Below are 20,127 nucleotides of genomic sequence, written 5' to 3'. Positions count from 1 at the left end.
GTTGGTCGTGTCCTCCCCCGGGTCTACAGGGAGCTGCGGCGGCGGTCTTCCTCCATCTCCTCCGTCCGTGTGAGGACGCAGCGCGCTCGCCCTCTCTCTCCCCCCCGCAGGGCTCTCCCTCAATGCTCGTTAGCGCTCCACAGGCCCGGCCGGCTGTCACTAATGGGATCATTTGGCTGCCCCCCTCTCCTTGCTCTTGTCTTTCTCCGTCGCTCGCTCAAGCTCTCTCCCACTCGCTTTCTCTCTGCCTCTCTCCCACTCGCTTTCTCTCTCTCTCTCTCTCTCTCTCTCTCTCTCTCTGTCTCTGTCTCTGTCTCTCTGTCTCTCTGTCTCTCTGTCTCTCTGTCTCTCTGTCTCTCTGTCTCTCTGTCTCTCTGTCTCTCTGTCTCTCTCTCTCTCTCTCTCTCTCTCTCTCTCTCTCTCTCTCTCTCTCTCTCTCTCTCTCTCTCTCTCTCTCTCTCTCTCTCTCTCATCAGCGTCCTCCCACTGATCAGTCTCTCATCCTCGTCTTCTTTCTCGCACGCTAATAATAATAATACTGGTGTGTCATCTCCTTCTTGTGTGTGTGGCCACAGTGTACAATGCGGTAGGGTTGGCGGCGTACGAGCTATTCGACAATGTGGACTTCGACACGTGGTTCAAGAACCAACTCCTGGGGGAGCTTCAAGTTGGTCATCACAGGTACGAAAATGCACTCACTACCACCATTATGACAATGGTTTTTCTGTCAAAGTACACTAGAAACTGCCAGGGCCCAAAATTACCATTCACTGTCAACTGTTAATGTACTTGTTGCACTCCCGATCTGCTTGTCCCCATGATTCATGCAGAGGATGGGCTATTAGTCCTTTGTTTCGATAACTATTATAGTTTTAGTCATCAACTCCACACCTGTTCGTTGAGCAAACTCTAAGTCGGTTTGTGGGAAATTTGCTCAACTGCATAAACGCTTCTGTTACATACATAAAATGTCAAATATAAAACAATGACTTCCAAACTTTTTGAGGATTTTTTTTTTGCGACTGTAGTGTTGGAAGGATAAGGATCGTCTGTGGAGACTGCTGTCCTCGCAACCATAGCTGTTCGTGGAGTTTAGTTTGTTGGAGACTTCTCTTAGTTGTACCAGTTCTCAGCATTGCCTTAAAACTCTAGCTTTAGCCACCTCCATTAAAAACCATTTCCTGTCCTGGGAAGTGGCTTGAACGCCCCGTGTTTTTTTTTTGTGTGTGTTAGACAAGCAATGGCTATGACTCAGTGGAGATGAAAGTTAGCGATGGTGCTTAAGAGGAGAGAGTGGGAGACGAGGAGAGTAGGACAGACACAGAGAGAGAGATGCATGTCGTGTGGCTCTCAGACTACAAAGGAGACCCCAGGAAGACGGGTCGAGGCCTCACGACAGACGCGCGTCTGAACACGGGTGCCCTGACGACAGACGCGGGATTGGGCCGACTTTGCTATCCAGACTGGAACTCGAACCCGCCTCTGGCTGTATGTGTGTGGAGAAAAAGGAAGGTCCCAGCCCCTCACTAGATCAAAGACGCATAGGAACACGCACACGGACACGGGAGAGCTCTGAACCGCCTCACCTTCAAACTCGCCGAGCGTGTTGTTGTTTTAGCGCGCTCCGTGTTGAAAGCCGCCCGGGTTATATCAAATGTGCTCTGATAAACTTTTCAACTCCCTCTGATGTACCTGTTTCTCTGGGTGAGCTGAGTTTGTTTTTACAGTCAGATGGTATGGCGTCTGATGTCTGCGGCACTTTGAAAAGATGCGTACAATGGGCCTCTAGATACGTGATGATGCATGAGAACAACTTTGAGACCGCTTCAGCATATTTAACGGCGTTCGAATGTGCGTTTGTGCACGCCTGCGCATGTCCTAGATCATCTTAGACACAATCTCTTTGTTTGTTTACACTAACAGCAGAGATGCCTCAAAGGAACATTTTCGCACAATTTCATTGAAATATCGCACAGCAATGCTCATCTCCGAACTCCGTGTTTGAGTCTAATGGAAACACTTTTATTGGGTTGTAGCTACGTACTAAATCAGCCTTCTCACCACCATCCAGTAGGCTCTGATCACACACCAAATGGCTATACAAATGAAAGAATACCGAGGGGACATTTCCACTCTATTAACATGGACTTGACACTTCCTCTGAGCTTTAAAGGGAAGTCAGGTGGCTGAGCGGTTAGGGAATTGGGCTGGTAATCCAAAGGTTGCTGGTTCGATTCCCGGCTGTGCAAAATGAGGTTGTGTCCTCGGGCAAGGCACTTCACCCTACTTGCCTCGGGGGGAATGTCCCTGTACTTACTGTAAGTCGCTCTGGATAAGAGCGTCTGCTAAATGGCTAAATGTAAATGTAAAGGGGTTACCTAGAAGGCACACTTTTCCCTTTCAATGCAGTGAACAGAACTATACGACTTAATTCCTTCAACGCATCACCTTTATCACAAGAGTATAAAGTGTAGAACTACGAGGGGATTTGTGTGATGATCGCTACTGTCTTTTCTTTGTTGTCTCCTTGGTATTTGTCTACATGAAGCTACACTTCTAAAACAATCATTCGACTATATTTTGTAACGGTACAAAGATGTCCAGAACGACAATGTGGACAAGCCTCAGACCAGTTCACTCTAAGTGAATGGAAGAGGTCTATTATAATAATTCATATTAAGGTAGTGCCCATTAAATTGATACTTTATTATAAATCTAATATCTCTTATTCTTAACATCCAACATCCACACCCCGCTACAGTGTGTGTGTGTGTGTGTGTGTGTGTGTGTGTTGGTGCGTGTGTTTCATTTTCTATGTGCATGCACCTGCATGTGTGTACATCTTTTTCTTTGTGTTTTGTGGTTGTAAAGAAGCCATGTCATCGCGGCAACTTCCCTACTCGTGTGTGTTTGTGAGAGAGAGAGATAAAGCACTCAGCAGCAGCTCTGCAGTCGCACGTGCAGAGACACACACACAGACACACAGACACACACACACACCGACCAAGACAACCTTCTTGTAGGCTTTAGCAACCGTTAGCCTTGGATCCATCCATTTACATTACATTTACATTTAGTCATTTAGCAGACGCTCTTATCCAGAGCGACTTACAGTACGTACAGGGACATTCTCCCCGAGGCAAGTAGGGTGAAGTGCCTTGCCCAAGGACACAACGTCATTTTGGCACGGCCGGGAATCGAACTGGCGACCTTCAGATTACTAGCCCGCTTCCCTCACCGCTCAGCCACCTGACTCCCTCCGAGCATGTCTGTCGCTCCATCCTCCTCTCCCATCCCTCTCTCCGCATCCCCTCCACACCTGTTTGTCCACCCCCCTCTCTCCACCTCCGGGGCCCCCTCTGCACCTCCCACCCACCCGCACGAGCCAGCCCTCCGGGTCTGTCAGGAGGGGTCTGGGGGGGCGGGGAGATTACGTCCTCGTAAAGACCACCAGATGTGGCCACCTGCTGTCGCCGTGGAGGGAGGGGGGGAGGGGGTTGAAAAAGGGAAAACAGAGAGGTGAGGTAATGGGAGAGAGTGAGAGGCTGGTGGATGGGAGGAGAGAGAGAAGAGGGGTGGGGGGAGAGAGGAGGGAAGAGGAGACATCCCAGCGTGCTCTTAACGACACGTGGACCCACCTGCTCTCCTCGGGAGAATGAGAGAGAGAGGGAGGATGTGTGTGTGTGTGTGTGGCTGGTGAGGGAGTCAGGCATAGGATTACTTGAGTGTAAAATGAAAAGGGAAGACGGTTGACCCGATTTCCGCTCTTTTGGGTACGCGGAGAAAACCAAGGAATGTTCCAGAGTGCGTCTGTCCGTCTGCCTACCTTCCTGCCGAGGACGGAGGAGGATCTCAAGGACGGGGTGACATGACAGGAGATGGGAGAGCCGTGTATTTGACGTTCCCCAGACTGAGTTGCTCTGGGCTGGCGGGACTCAGGCCAGTCTGACTGCCGGTGACCCAGACTAGCCTCCCCACCCTGATGGGTCCAAGCCCACAGACCTCCCCCAGATACTCGACCCGTCTATCCTCAGCCCGTCCACACCTTGCGCTCTTAGTTAGTGTGTGTGTGTGCGCGCGTGGGTGCGTGCGCAAATACTTTATGTGAGAGAATAGTGGTGTGTGTGTGTGTTCTGAGAGAGAGAGAAAAGGAGAGCACTTCCAAGCGAGCGCTGATGGGAGCATGAGCGGGAGCATACACCGGGAGTGCTGGTGGGAGTCAGACGTCAGCAGTCAGCAGGAGGGAGACTCGTCTGTCACGACTGAGGGGAGGGGACGACTGGGCGTGGGGGGGGGCCAGGCGATGACTGTTACTGTCAGTTTATGAGAGAGGGGGAGGGAGGGAAGCGAGGGAGGCGAGGAAAGAGAGAGGGGGAAGGAAAGGGAGGGAGCAAGGGGGGGGAGGGAGAGGGGCGAAACGGTGGCAATGCAGATTATTTTCCGACGTGGAGAGGAGATAGGGCGACGGGCCACTTGGCATCCTCCTGCCTTCCCCCCCTTGGGCTCCGAGCCCACGCCCGGCCCCTTGTCTGGGGGTGAGTGATTGAAGGTGAGCCCTGCCAATGATTACCTATCTGGCTCCTCACTCACAGCAGCCAAGCCCGGCGAAATATTAATGGGCCTGTCAGACCAGCCACGCTACCGAGTGTGTGTTGCCGTTCCCTGGGTGTGTGACGCTGATTGACTTCTCGTCAACCCCCCCCCCCCCCCCCCCCCGTGCCCTCTGGCCCTATAAGCACAACATCTGTCTCAGCTGATTAGTCTGGGAGACGGTGGAACCCGTCTCCCGGACTCAGATGGAAGCGATACACACACACACACGCGCACGACCACACGCTCCCAGGAAGCGACTGCGGACCCGTTTTCTCCGGGGGTTGGATCCTGAGAAAGTGCCCTCTGTCAGGGATTGCTTGGCTCCTCTGTGTGTGTGTTTGCCTGACTACAGTGCTTACCTGTCGAGCCGTGTCTGTCCAGTGATGGATCTGGCAACTCTCCCAGTCATTGATGTCAGTTATGGCATCAATCTAGGACGTACATGATCCCCACTGCCAGTGACTTAAACGCTGAACGGTTTCCTCAGCTTGTGGACACGACACTCCTTAGAAATGGTGTGTTTTGTGGCTGATTCCGGAAAGGCGTTTCCTCAAAGTATTTTGAGTTTTATATTTTTGTGTGAATGGTGGACAGTATTGACCCACACGCTTACATTACAGCTCCGTTGGAGTCGTGTTCTTAATGTCCTGTATTAAAGGAGCCTTCCTCTATTCACTTATGTAGGAGCACTGACACACACATAGATTTACAGTAGTTCTCTATTTGTTGTTACTATTTGTTAGCCTCTTACCCTTTTTGGAATGAATTACGAAATGCCTTTTTCACCTTGCCTCCTGCTGTGCTACCCCCCCCCCCCCCCTCTCTCTCTCTCTCTCTCTCTGTCTCTCTCTGTCTCTCTCTCTCTCTGTCTCTGTCTCTGTCACACACACCATCTAATATTAATCTGTTTATCTTCCCCCCCCCTGTCCTGTCTTCCTCTCCCCCCTACTCTGTCGTGCAGATACAAGCTGATACGGCGGCGGGTCATCTGGCTGATAGGTCAGTGGATCTCTGTCAAGTTTAAGTCTGACCTCCGACCCCTGCTGTACGAGGCCATACTCAGTCTTATGCAGGACCCTGACCTGGTGGTGAGTCTCTCGCACACACACGCACACACACACTGCACAAAATCAAATGTGCACACAACATACACTCAAGGGAGGAATTGTCTAAAAGTATTTACTGAGGTTATCCTTCAGGTCAAACTATCTGGAGAATATGGCCAGCCAGTACTGTGTAATTGGCCTTGTCCAGACCTTTGACAGTTCAAATGGCAAATCCTGTGTTGTCTGGGCAATACCTGACTCCAAACATGACCTCTCCTCTTCCCAGGAGCAGGACCAAAGCAGGTTTAAACAAGGTTTAAAAAACAAACAAAAACAATGTACTTCTATGAAAATGTCTTCATGGACAGTTGTTTGTCTTTAGGAAGTGCTTGGTAAGCAACTAACACCTGCCTCTCTCAAGTCTTTACAGACCTACTGCCATAAGATCCACCACAAAGTGATTAGGAAAGACAATTTAACTCTAAAGGTGTAGAAGTCATGACTGGGCAGTTCTGTGGCATCAACTCCTCTCCATATGTTTGTTTGACTAGAATTAGTAGGTTATTTAATTACACAGGGAAAGTGTAAAATAGTGAAATATACAGTATTAACACTAGCTATTCATAGCATTATATTGTGAGCAGTGAGGTTTGCCGTGAGATTGATTTTGGTCAGTTTCTTGTCCGTGTGTGCTGACGAGAAACTGTGCTTTTATGTGCAAGTTTGGTCGCATACATGGGAAGGAGATGGAATCCAAGCATAATGTAACATTTCTTTCAACAGAACTATGTTCACGCAGACAAACATTGTGCTCTGCATTGACCTTTTTGTCTCGTGGATTTTTTTATGGTCAGCCTTTGAAGGTCCTCTTCCTTTGACCTTATAGATCGCCTCTTGGCTTGCCCAATTAGGGACTTCCCCAAAGGGGATTGGTCACAGAACAAATGGCATCATTTATTAAAGGCTTCAATGTTCAGGGGATGAAAATGACCCTATATATCAGAGCCAGAACTTTGGCCGGCGTTCCAGTCATGAGTTAGCAATTACAGACAAAATCCCAGCTAGCTCTCTCTGTGGGAGGTCACTGGAGTTGAACTCTGCTGCCAATGCGAGCTCGGAAGGAGGGAAAGAGAGGCACGTCTTATGCTAATGTTGGTCGTTTACTCCTTGGTTAATTGGTTAATATCGGAACATCTTGAAAGATAGAAATATGTGCACAAGGGCTCTCTCGTTACACAATTTAATACGTTGGCACACAAAGGCGCTGTCCACACACACACAAACGCAAGTACGCTCTCTCTCATAACACACAGCCTAATCTGTGATGTTCACGGGATGAGTCACAGAGGTTCGACTCCCTGTGATGTTCACGGGATGAGTCACAGAGGTTCGACTCCCTGTGATGTTCACGGGATGAGTCACAGAGGTTCGACTCCCTGTGATGTTCACGGGATGAGTCACAGAGGTTCGACTCCCTGTGATGTTCACGGGATGAGTCACAGAGGTTCGACTCCCTGTGATGTTCTCTTGTCTCCCAGCTGCCCGCCGTGATTGCCAGCTCCACCATCCTCATCCCCTCATCCCCTCCATACCCTCATCCCTCCCTCCTCATTCCCCCCCATTCCTCCCAATCACACCCCTCTCTGTTTACCCCCCCGTCAGGGAGGGAGGCGATTATAAAAATTGCATCGACACGGGCTTCAAGTTCAAGGCCTTCATCTGCTCTGCAGGGGGCTAGAGTGACGGCAGAAAATATAAAAACAGAAAGAAATCCAGTTAAGCCATCTTTCTGCTTTACAGTGCCGCTCTATTGCCCACTTTAGCCCTTTTTGGCCCAGTTAGGTCACCCCCCCCCCCCCCCTCACCCTGTCACGTGTGCCACGTGTGACATGAGGCTTGATCGGCTTTCACAGTTCACCTCGCTCGTCTTAGGCTAGAATAGGTTTATAAGGTTAGTATAGGTTATTATGTGTATTAGAGGTTTAGTATATTGTATAGAATATTATATATTATCTGTATATTTAGGAGGTTTACTTATTTAGCGTAGATGTAATCTATGTTCTGTGTACTTATTATATGTCATGTTATGCCAGGTTGCTTTGCGTTGTCTTGTCCTAAGAATTTCAGTGCCCAGTCTGACCTTGTGTTGTTCTGTGCATCTGACAATAAATTACTTGTGACATCTGACAATGTATACTTTAGTCATGTCATTTGTGAGATTGATGCTCTTAACCTAACCGCAAACACATAACAAAAGATTACAAAAACCTTACAGCCGAGATGAAGGAATGGAGGCTTTGGGAATTGTAAAGGCCCCATCTCGGATGAATTCATGGGTCGGTACCCAGGTGAAGAGAAAACGATCTTTAGTTAGAGACACAGCAGGGAAGGCTGACAGCTTAGTGACAGACTTGGTAGCTCCACAATTTTCTGCGTGCAAAGGCATGTGAAATTCTGTGTGCGCTCAAGCGTGTTCACAGAGAACATAGACAGTGATAGAGGGGCTGAGAGAAGGGCGACAGACAGGGAGATGAGACAATGGGAGAGGAGGAAAATGTTATCGCAGCAGAGGTCAGCCATGTTCACTGTCATTATGTTTACTTACTGGCCCCTGAAACCACAGCCACTGCACATTTCACAGCCGGCATGTTGACCAGAATGACCTGCCGTTGAAACACAAGCACTCACCCACCTCTCCTCCAGTCCAGGGCTGTTCTTCAACATTGTGTTTCCGTCCGACCATGACAGATTCCTGCTTCTGGACCCATTCGTTTCTCTCCCCATTCTCCCTCGCTCTACCCATTTGATGTCAGTAGATGACACATGCTCCATCACTCTGGCAGTGTAAAAACACACACAAATTACAGGAAGAACTCTTCACTACTTAGCCACTGGGTCTTTTAGCTTGGGCTAACTTACTCTTACGCACGCAAACAATGAACATAGAATGCTGTGCTGTCACAAGAAAGCCCATGGACACATTCACATACGACGTACTAAGTTCGGAGCTTTTCTTAGGAGTGTATATTTGGCTCAGTTCCAACTGTTATATTTGAAGCTGCTTGTCAATGCTAGCTCTAATGACTCATTTTTCTTTCTCTCTTGTCACAAAAAACGCTGACTTGTGTGGTTAATGTCAGAGTATTAATCCCATAAGTAATCATAAACTCTTTATAGAAATTGTTCACCAGGCATTTAAATGATTAGGGAGCTCAATTGAATATCAATTTAAAGGATACTAACGGATATTTTCTCTACTGTTGTTGTTGACTCTGCAGGTGCGGATTGAGACGGCCTCCACTCTGAAACTCAATATCCTTCACATGCCCGTCAAATATACCTTTGACTGATCGTCAGATACTCTTTTTGTGTTATTTTCATATGAAATTATTGAACGCGGATCATGGCCTTATCACCTATCTATGCTTGTCTAAAGACAGCTGCCATTTCTGAAGGTTTACTGAAGCAATATTGCAGTTGAGAGTTCCTCCTCAAGATGTCCTCCATTTAATATTCTCCCCAAGTCTGTCTTCCTTAACTCACAATCACCTGTCGACGACTTTGAGTTCAGGACAGAACAGTTCCTGCCTGTGAGTATTTCTGTCTACACATTCTAGTTGCACTTTTCTTTCAAAGAATTACACAATTTTCTCAAAAATATTATTGTAGAAAATGGAAGCCCTCTCATCCAAACTTCATTTTTACTTGATTTGATGGATGCCTTTCCCGACCCGATACCAGATCCCATCACAGCTTTTCAATTAGATTTAGATATGACCTCTTTGCTGGCCTCAGCTTTTCTGTTCCGTTTTTTTTCTCTGCTTTTTGAAATGTGTTTTGGTCATTGTCTTTCGGATCTTCAAAGGAGATACAAAAGTTCAACTTTAAGAATACTCATGCCCATCCCTAGTTCTGATGTGTTTTGCCAAACTTTGTAAATGTATTCTGTCTTTCTCCCAGCAGTTGGGCCCTCTTGGGAAATCCTACAGTATATGCCTCTTTCATTGATTTGGTGACAGCTAGTGCAAGTTATAACAATTTTACCTTGTGTCTGACAGTCCTCGTGAATCTGTTTGCTCGCTTGCCAGTCGATCAACGTTTTCTCTCCACGATTCAAACAATCATTGCAGTAATCTTTGATAAATTTGTCCTCTTTCAGCTCCATCCAGGGAGTTTCAGTACTGTGCGATTTACCTTACACAGTTTGCCTTTGTGCTAGCACTACTGTGTGTGGTGAAAATGTGTACATTAACAAGGCTTGTTAGCCTTTGAGATATTCCATGCTTGCCTATAATCTTTTCTGGTTTTGTAGGGTACACATGCTGAAGGAGCAAAGTCATTTTCTTGAGTCAAACTTATTATGATCAGTCATTTCATAATGGTCCAATAATATTGTGGACAATTTGATGTAATTTTGGGATGAGCTAAGATTGATCAATATTTGCATAAAATGTATTCAAATTTTGAATTTGATGTAATTTCATTTCATTAAGTTTTTTTAATAAATGACGTACAGTACAGGGATTTGAACCTGCGACCTCTTGTTATGCTAGTGCTCTGACCTCTGAGCTATACCCTTCTGCTTTATTTTTGTTTCACTACAAACATTTATAAATCTCAGCACCAGTATATGTGTGGCAGCCTGCGGAAACCCTTTACATCGTGAAAATGTGACTTTCTGGGTATTATACATATTGGAAACTACAAAGTCTCTTGAATACAAATATGTTTAAATCACTCAGATATCTTCATCACAACTGAAGTTACATCATTTTAAAGTTGACCTGTGTCAAAAAGTGGTAAGGGAGAAAACTGCATTCAAAGATTCCACTCCGTTTCATAATTCGATTTGACATGGCTTGAAAATCTTGCTTGTCCAAAAACCGTTGAAATGAACTGTTTTTCATAAGTAATCATATACTGTTTGTACATTACAATGAAGTTTAGCGACATCCAACGGGTTTCCGCAGGCCGCCACACATATGTTTCAAGTTCAACAATTCTTTTTTCTGTAATAAATGTTGTTACTTTTTTTATTTATTTTTTTATTTAAGAAGTGCAGGGGTGCCACAAGTGTATACAGTATATTACTGTATTAATGGGATCCAAATTCATTGAATTGTTTTTAAGTTTGTCCTTCAGTGTCTGGTAACAATTCTCTCCCTCCCTCCTCTAGTACTTGGAGTCCATATTTGGCCTGCTGTTTCAGCTGCTGCAGCAGGTGACAGAGTGTGACACTAAGATGCAAGTGCTCCATGTCATCTCCTGTGTCATCGAAAGGGTCAGCATCCAGGTGAGGAGCCTGGGTTCAGGGTTCAGGCTGTTAAGAACCAAGGATTTAGAGGTCTAGTCTCCACTGTGGTTCAGTGGTCATAGCATTTGCAGGTCAGAGTTGACCTGTCGTCACATGTTGATTAGGGCTTGGTACTGTGTCGAGTTGTATCTACTTTTGCACTTTCCATGGGAATGGAAACAAAGGTTGTTTCAAGTTTTTAGGTTATGCTGATTGCCTACACCTACCTTGGACGCTCTTATAGACCACTATAGACCACCTTTTTGAGAGCCCAGTCTCTGAAGCTCCCCTACACCAGACTTGTTCAGTGTGGCTGCTGGGAATGATTTTGGGACATTGGATTTGTTTGCTCCACCCTTCATCACACCGACACCCTTATGCCTCACTCACACACACACACACACACACACACACACACACACAAATGGAAACACCTCATCTCCAGCCACTCATCTGTTCGAGCTAAATACATTTTTGAAACCCCCTCGCCTTGACTACCTTTTGTCATGGTCTAGAGCCAGTTGTGACACTCGGACGAGAGGCGACCATAATGTATTTTTGAGTGAAGAACTGCAACGCAAAAAAGGTCAGGAGAACAGCATCCATCCCGTTCGCCCTCGGGTGAAGCCTCTGGCCAATAGGCAGCCATTATAAAACTCATATACCAAACGTCCCTCACGCTCCCCTTTTTAGCCTCAGAGAGAAATAACCATCTATCCTGCAAGATTGCAGTCATTTTTCAGTTCCAGAATATAATGGAGCCCATGCAGGAATTCCTCCTGTCGGACTTGCCTGACTTTCCGACGTCATTATTGTGTGCGTGTCCTCAGTTGAACTCCCGCTTTCCCTCCTGTTATGGCTCCTGTTGCTCTCGACAGTCTCCTCTGATGTGGCTCCAGTCATTCCACATCCCAGTCTGTCCTCTGGGATCCCAGTCTTCTTCATCCTTTAACTCCTTACAATCCACGTCTGTGCTGGTGTGAATTGGAGTTCTTCAATGGCCTTTCGACACAACGTCTCTGCCATCCGTTGCCATTCGGTAATCAAGATGGAAAGGTTCTATTGGAAAAGGGACGGCGTGAACATGAACATTTTCTGGCTTGCGTGGCTTCTCAATGGGAGCGTAAAGGCTTTCTCTACCACCTGCCGTCAGTCTGGAGAGGATAGGGCAGTGAGTAATGCTAACCGTCAACAGAACTTGTTGAAAGATGACGTTGGATGTCATTTGATGTCCTCTCCAGCTCCCCTTCTCCCTTCTCTGTTTGCAAATGGCCCGTTATATTGAATTGGTTTTCTCTCATCTCCCATAAACACCTTTTAAAGAGATATTTGGGTATATTTTTTTATAAAGACGAAACGGACGATCTGAGTTCTCTCTTTTTTCTTTTTCTTGGCCGGCTCCAAAAATGGGGTGATGGGGCACGAGTTCCGGAGGAGGACAGTAAAATAAATAAGTGTGGCAGTTTAATTACATCAATCCCAGTGTGCTCTCCAGAGCGAGAGACAGGACATGTGTCCAGACATGTTTCCAGAGAGCATAGAGGGGGCTCAGAATGACTTCTCCATTCAGATCTGTGGTTTGTAGACGAGAAGGGATGATAGGCCAGGGTCGTGCTAATTGGGTGTCTACTCATATTGGGTATGGCTGAATTATACCGTGTAAATACTTAATGGGTCGTGTGAAGAGCCATTTCGGGACAGAGCCCTATTTTTGTTTACCTGACGTATGTACACATCGCTGTTTCTATGGCTACGGAGTGCATCCTTGAAGACCATTTTTTTCCCCAGAATATAAGCTGTATCTTGGATATAATGTTCCTGTTTTACTATCAGAGCTGTCATTTAGATCCTAACTAAATCATGACCTTTTCCAATGCAAGCCTTTTCCCTAAAATGCAGGGCTGGTTTACAAATCTACGTGGGTTCAGTAATTTCCTAAAAGTGCTGGTTTGTGTGTATGTGTGTGTATGTGTGTGTTTTTCAGATCAAGCCATATGTGGGGTGTCTAGTCCAATACCTCCCCCTGCTCTGGAAGCAGTCAGAGGAACACAACATGCTCCGGTGTGCCATACTCACAACACTTGTCCACCTGGTCCAGGTACAGTAACACTAGGGCTGCACAAATAATCACATTTTTATCACAATCACGATTTTGGCTTCCCATGATCAAATTCGCTTGATCGAGCGATATTTAAAATGCTTCTTTCAGGTCATAGTATCAACGTATTTTTTGTTTTTTTGCTTCCTAAAATATATTTACACAATGGAAAATGGAAAATAGTGCCCTGTTGAAGTTTTGCTACATTTTCTTTATTGCTTTATTTATTCATTTATTTTTAATCCTAAAGGAGATGCACTGAATTTTGGTGAATAAGAGGACCTATTTATTTTTATGCACATATTTGTACATTAGCAGGAATGTAGCACAATATTGATGTAAAAGCAGTTATAATTAGCCTGTGTGACAACATTATTGGTTAAAATCAACAAATAATCGTGATCTCAATATTGGAAATTTTTTTAGTGATTATCATTTTGGCCATAATCGTGCAGCCCTAAGTAACACACACACACACATGCCCCTCCACTCTAGAAGGCAGGCAGCAAACGTTTTAATAGCAGGGGCTTTAAATGGCTGGCTACCATCTCTTTGGGGGGGTGTGTGTTTATGCGCGTGCGTGTGCAAATGTGTGTTTCTGGAGAAGGCACAAATTCTGTCCAACAGATGATGTCTGTGTCCACACGACAGAACTGTCCAAGAAATAGATGAATAAACAAAACAAACCAGTCTGTCTATTTACTGGCACCTTTTGCAGTGTGGACACAGACACAAGCGCATATGGACTGCCACCAAAACCATTTATTTCCCCATTAAGACTTTGGATTCCAGTTCTATTATGGGTTAGCTGTGTAGCCATGGTGCTCCGACTTGGCAAGACCCACAGCCTGGGCTATGTTGCCCGCCTGGCCCAGAAGGTATTCCAGCACAATCTGAGATGTTTCAAGACCAAGTGTTTGCTTTTTGGTACAAATGTTTTGCCCTTCCGCACGGCTTGGTTTGTTTGACAACACTACATGCAATCAAATGGCAGGTTCCAATAAACAAATCTCAAAAAATTGAACATTGCAACAAGCTACATATATGGTGCAGCATTGACAATAGGTTACAACTCTTTTTGTCAAGTTCTTCTTTTACAAAGGGGGTAGTGTTGGAACAATGGACGTCTTTATCAACCCAACTGTTCAATCAAAACCTAGGGTAGACAGCATGTCAAAATTAAAACCTTAGGCTACCAAATGTGAGGTGGAAAATGAAAACAAAATGCTGCAGAATGATGATGCAGTCTATATCAATCATTGTTGTATAGCATTAGCTGTCAGGGTTTACTCATTCAGTTTATAGTTTCGATCAACAATAAATAAATAAAATCACCATTTCAATTTTTTGAAAGTTTTGTTTTAATCTCACCCACTGTACTGAAGACTGAAGTTTGTGGATATATACAGTGCATCCGGATAGTATTCACAGCGCTTCACTTTTTTTTTTACAGCCGTATTCCAAAATCTATTAAATTCATTTTTCCCGAAATCTTTTTTGTGTGCTCTATATAATCTATATAAAAAAGGAAGTCACAGGTACATAAGTATTCACAGCCTTTTCCATGACACACACCTGTCTATATAAGGTCTCACAGTTGACAGTCCATGTCAAAGCACAAGCCAAGCCATGAAGTCAAAGGAATTGTCTGTAGACCTCCGAGACAAGTTTGTACCAAGGTACTCACCATCCAACCTGATGGAGCTTGAGAGGTCCTGCAAAGTAGAAGGAGAGAAAATGCCCAAAAATAGGTGTGCCAAGCTTGTAGCATCATACTCAAAGACTTGAGGCTGTAATTGCTGCTTCAACAAAGTATTGAGCAAAGGCTGTAAATACTTATGTACATGTTATATTTCCATTCTTAATTTTTACTTTTTTTTTATCTATAAAAATTATAAAAACATATTGGTTTCACTTTTCATTATGGGGTATTGTGTGTTGAATTCTGAGTGAAAAAATGAATTGAACCCATTTTGGAGTAACATAACAAAATGTTATGTTTTCTTTCTTCTGTTATGTTCACTTTCCGGATGCACTGTATATATCTATATTTTTAGAACTTTGTTTTCACTTTTTTGAGATCCACTTTTTGTCCACCAGTCACAAACCTAAAGAAGAGTAGTTAAAACTGGCACTGCTCATATGCGCACTTTCAAAGTGACCCGAGACAACCCGAGAAGTTTAAGCTAACTTTGAAAGTACCCTTAAAATAGCGATTAAAAGAAGACAATTGTGTGTTTCATCTGAAAATGCCAGGCACAAACTTTGTCCAGGTGCTCGACACTGTCTACATCCCCTTTGCCTGTCTGTATGAGAGTGAGAGAGAGCTCACAAGTTTTCTCTTAAGTGGACAGAGGGCCAAGCATCATGGATCTGGTTTGGGTCTTTCTGGTTCCACATGATTGAGTTCCCTGGGAACTGTCACTCCATTCACAGTCTACATAAGGAAACAATGTCTGGACTATGGTTTGTCTGATACACACACGCACAATAAAGCAATAATGGCTTATATAAAACATGAAGAAAAAAAAGTAGTTCCAAAGAAATACTGAAGACATACTACAGGTACAAGGGAACTAATGATGGGATTGAGAGTGTGGTGACTCAGTATAAAAGAAGAGAGGGGGTGTTCTAGGATAAAGTTGGAGTTGAAAAGTAGCTCTGGAGGGAGGATTTTGATGAAGTGAGGAGGATGTAACCAGAAAACGACAGTGAGAGAGGTGTGAGGATTTCACTTGTCAGGCAGAGCCTAGGGATTATTTCTCGAACAGAGTTAAACAGGTAGAGGGAGGGGGGGGGGGGGGGTTGAGCAGAACAAAGCAGTTTTGAGAGGTTGCGGCAGCAGGCTCAATTGCCTTCCGTCTACCCTGACTTGTTGACAGCTGTCGGTTAAGCTTCCTAATTGACAGGGTGCGAGGAGGATCACTTTCGTCTTCAAAACGCCACATCTGTTTTTGTGACTTCGCAGGGCCTGGGGGCAGAGAGCAAAAACCTGTATCCATTCCTGCTTCCTGTGATCCAGCTGAGCACAGACGTGTCCCAACCCCCCCACGTCTATCTGCTGGAGGATGGACTGGAGCTCTGGTACCTCCACTGTACACACACACACACACACACTCTCGCACACGCATGTTCACACATACCGCTGTGCGTTCTTACGCACGCAGTGTTTGAAAGGCTTCCAACGTGTGATGGAGGAAATGCCAGCCCCCTCTGATGCTAACAGCCAGTATCGCCCTCCTCCAGAACTGTGTTTATCAGGCGCTTCCTGTGCTCAACCTCCCTATTGTCTGACTCCCTCCGTTTCTCCTTCTGTTGCTCTCCCTCTCAGTAACCGTCATCATCTTTCCCGCTCAGCCTCTCACTCGTCTCTCGCTCGCTCCGGCAGACTGGAAGCGAAGCTGACTGTCTTTTAACTCGCCGACTCTCTCACCTCGCGTTCCCTTTTCCCACAGTTCGGCTTTTCTGCCGTTTCTCTTTCGACCGGGTTTCTCGCCGTCTTCGAATTGTTCTCCTCTTTCTCCCATCTGCTCCCCCCCCCCCCCCCCTCTGTCTCTTTTTCTCGCTCTGTCTTTCCTCTGTCCTTTCGCTCTCTCTTAAAATGCCTTGGTACCTCCCCAATAAGCTATAGGCAATGGGTTTAAGCTGGACACGCATCCCCACACATATCTTACTAAATCTCAGTAGCCTACATGTTGCCTCTGAGCCTGTGGCTTTTTTAATAAGATGTTTAGTCATATATCCCACAGGAGATAAGTAGACCTTTCATCAAACCACACTCCTGTAATCATTCACCATCTGCTACCTGGGATTAAGATCAGACACACACACACTCGGTTTTCCACGGTAAAATAACAAATTTAATATGCTCAAGTAAACCACCATGACCTTTCATTCCTCAGCCCTCTAGTCTCGCTCACTCCCTCTCACACACACTTACGTACTCTCTCGCTCTCTCTCTGGTATGTCTCTATCTGTGGAGTGTGCTCTCTCTGGGCTATGCTACTTTATCCTGGCTGACAGTCGTGACCTAAGTACTTGTTTACTTCCGTTACTGAGTCATTTGTGATTTAGTCTGTCTCTCTTCTTTTCGCCCTCTATCCCCCAGTCATTTCTTTCTTGCTATGTCCCTCTATACACACACCCCTTCCCTTTCTACAGGTGCAATATAGGTAGCAATAAAATGAATACAAAATTAAATGATGTCTTCGGAACAAATGTATTGGCAACTTAGTATTCCTCTTGAATCTGCCCTTTTGGATGTGTCTCTGACGGATATGTCACCTTTCTTGCCCTCTCAACCCGTCTTCTCTTCCTTCCCACTTCATTCCTCTCCCCCTATCTGTCACCCCCCGACTCACCCTACGACCTTCCCTCCAGGTTGGTGACCTTGGAGAACAGTCCGTCCGTCACCCCCGAACTGCTGAGAATTTTCCTGAACATGTCAGCTCTGTTTGGTGAGCTTATACACACACACACACAGACACACACACACACACACACACACACAGTTCTTCCTCTTACTCCATCTCTGTCTCTACATCATCTCCTAGCTTTTGATTCTTGATGACCAAGGAGGGATTGAGAGGGAGAGAGAAAGAGGGCGGGAGAGGGCGGGAGGGAGAGAGAGAGGGGGAGAGAGGGGGGAGGGGGAGTTATCCTGTATCATGGCCTCAAGGTCTGCTGAGTCAGCATGTGCTGGTTGAGTGAAGCTGCTTGTCTGATTGGTAGGCAGTTGAATTTTAGAGCATGGAGCCATCACAACTCTCAGAAGACTCCAGAAGCAGCACTAGGGGTGTGCAAACAATACCAACAGGATCACTAAACCCTCTGAACATGACCAGGGTTTGCCGCTGAGCTCAAAAGCCTGGATTGAGGGAAGGATAGATGGGTAGAAGTAAGGATGGATGAGTGCCAGAAAGGATGGATTGATGGAAGGATTGATGAAAGGGATAAACAAAAACAAAAATCAGGCCTGTTGATACCTTCAGAGGGCCTTTACGAAAGGCATAATAGTGGAAAGTGCCCATGATCTGCACGCGTGTAGAATGAATGCCACACTGTAAATAACAGCTCAGGCTTGTCAAACCTAGAACCCACTGTAAATCCAACTACCATGGCAGGTTAGCTTAAGATAGACTTGGTTGAAGGTCAGAACAAATCAGGGAGGGGAATCTCTTCGGAGCTTTTTTACTCTGCGTTTGTGTGGTGTGTGTGTGCGCGCGCGTGCGCGTGCATGCGTGTTTGATATCCCAGCCAGGCACCTTTTGATCCGGAGCCTCCCTCAGTGGTCCAATGTCTGCATTTCACTGGGCTGCTCAGCCTCCTAACTCCCTGTCTCAATGCCTCCTAGGCAGAGTACTTGTTAACATTGTGAGATTAGCCTTTAGCCTCTCTGTCTGGCCTTGTCAGACTTCCTGCCCCTCTTGCCCCCATCACTAACTGTCTGTGCCCGCTGACACCCTTTGATGACATCCCGGACTGGCTTCCTGGTTATATTTCAGAGACAATATTTAGCTATTAGTTCTTTTTTTTTTTTTTTGTCTTTCTTTCTGTCTTTCCTTATTTCTGTCATTTCTGCCCTGTTCTTAGTTCACAGTTCATCAGAAACATGCAGGTCATCTTAAAACAAACGACACCTCATAAAGCATATTCGGAGATGGTCTTCCTGACAGGCTCCGAGATCTTTTTGCAAGTTTCTATTTATTTATTTTCAACATCTATCTTTCAATTTGCATTCCCTTGGCGGTAATTATAGAGATGGGTCATTATGATTCCCACTTTACCACTCCTCATGTTTTCCGTTTGATATTTCATCCTAATCTTTATCTTTCGCTGTAACACTTTCTTTTTTCCCCCAGTGACTTTATTTACACATGAAAGACAGATCTTTTTTCCCCTGTTTTCCTTTCATCTGGTATTTCCACAACGTAATTGTGATTGTTGAGGCACACACGGCATTTAGCATACTGGCAAGATAATATGACATTCCTTTGCATGCAAAGCCTGTGGGGAAAATCATAAAGTTTTAATGAGCGAGGATTATGAATCTCCGAGGTGCTGTTGCAGGTCAGAACAAATTAGCAAACAACATCAAAGTGTGCTTCCCTAGTCTTTTCCTAGAAACATGAAAACAGGCAGTGTCTTCCTAACCCACCCTCATAAATGCATATACATATGTTTAGAATTAAACACAGCAGAATCCTCAAGGAGCTTACATATAGACATTTTTTTATGTGTATATTTATGGTTACTTGGCTTGGGTCAATAATTTGATCCCAGTTTCCTGGGCATACTTTTACAATCAGTGGTGACAGTATGGCAGTGAGTCAGTCTCATGGGCCTCGATAGCTGGCAGGTGTGTGTGTGTGTGTGTTGACTGACTTTCTCAGCGCTGCTTAATTGGAGCAGCAAATGTAATATTAGGATGTAGGTTTGTAGTGCTAGCAGATTAGATCTTGTTTTCGCTGCAGTGTGGACCAGGCCAGGGTTAATCATAGCTCTCCTGAACCTAGTAGGTCGAAGCTCTCCTTGTTCATGCTTGCTTGGTATTTCATTGAACTCTGGCTTTTTCCGGAACCTTCTCACAGCTAACTCGAACTACCACCACAGCCACATGGTCACAGCAGGCATCTCTGAACTGGAGGAAGGGGATTCTCACTTCATTTCAGCCGACACTTAAAGCAGCGAGCCTAGCCCTAACCTGGTTCTCACCAGGGAGTCGAGTCGATAAGGCAGCTCTCTGTAAAGCTGAAGGATCATGGAGACTAATCCGTTCATATCAGCTAATTCTCCTCCTAATACCGTCTTTCTGCTTACATCTCTGTGCACCCTGGAGCTGTGAATCCGTCCGTGTTCTGTGTAGAGAATATATTGGACTAGATACTTTTAACGGCTGCGCTCTTGTGCCTCGTATCTCGCACTAACGTCCGAGTTCTCTTCCCAACACTCGTCCGCAACTTTTTAAAGACCTCTTCAATCTCCTCAGGGTCCCTCTCCCTCCTCTCAGTGGCTTCGGAGCCCCGACGGCCATCTTGTTTGTTGATGGTGGTTGGAGACACGGGGTTATGAATGACAGCGTGGGGGTGCTGCTTCAC

At 45.6% G+C, this 20,127-nt stretch overlaps 1 protein-coding gene across 1 annotated transcript in view; it reads left to right on the top strand.

The window, feature by feature from the left end:
* ipo11 (importin 11) overlaps positions 1–20,127 on the top strand; it is a 75,089-nt gene that overhangs the window by 30,378 nt on the left and 24,584 nt on the right. The window contains exons 15-22 of the mRNA XM_062454535.1: positions 576–681; positions 5,555–5,681; positions 8,918–8,951; positions 9,189–9,229; positions 10,816–10,932; positions 12,917–13,030; positions 15,999–16,114; positions 17,411–17,487. Of these exons, the coding sequence (XP_062310519.1) occupies positions 576–681; positions 5,555–5,681; positions 8,918–8,951; positions 9,189–9,229; positions 10,816–10,932; positions 12,917–13,030; positions 15,999–16,114; positions 17,411–17,487 (732 nt within the window). The remainder of the gene's footprint in view (positions 1–575; positions 682–5,554; positions 5,682–8,917; positions 8,952–9,188; positions 9,230–10,815; positions 10,933–12,916; positions 13,031–15,998; positions 16,115–17,410; positions 17,488–20,127) is intronic.

Source organism: Osmerus eperlanus, chromosome 28 (genome assembly GCF_963692335.1).
Source record: "Osmerus eperlanus chromosome 28, fOsmEpe2.1, whole genome shotgun sequence".
NCBI lineage: Eukaryota > Metazoa > Chordata > Actinopteri > Osmeriformes > Osmeridae > Osmerus > Osmerus eperlanus.
The sequence above is the reverse complement of the archived record's forward strand: the minus strand, read 5'-3'. Positions and strand labels throughout refer to the sequence as shown.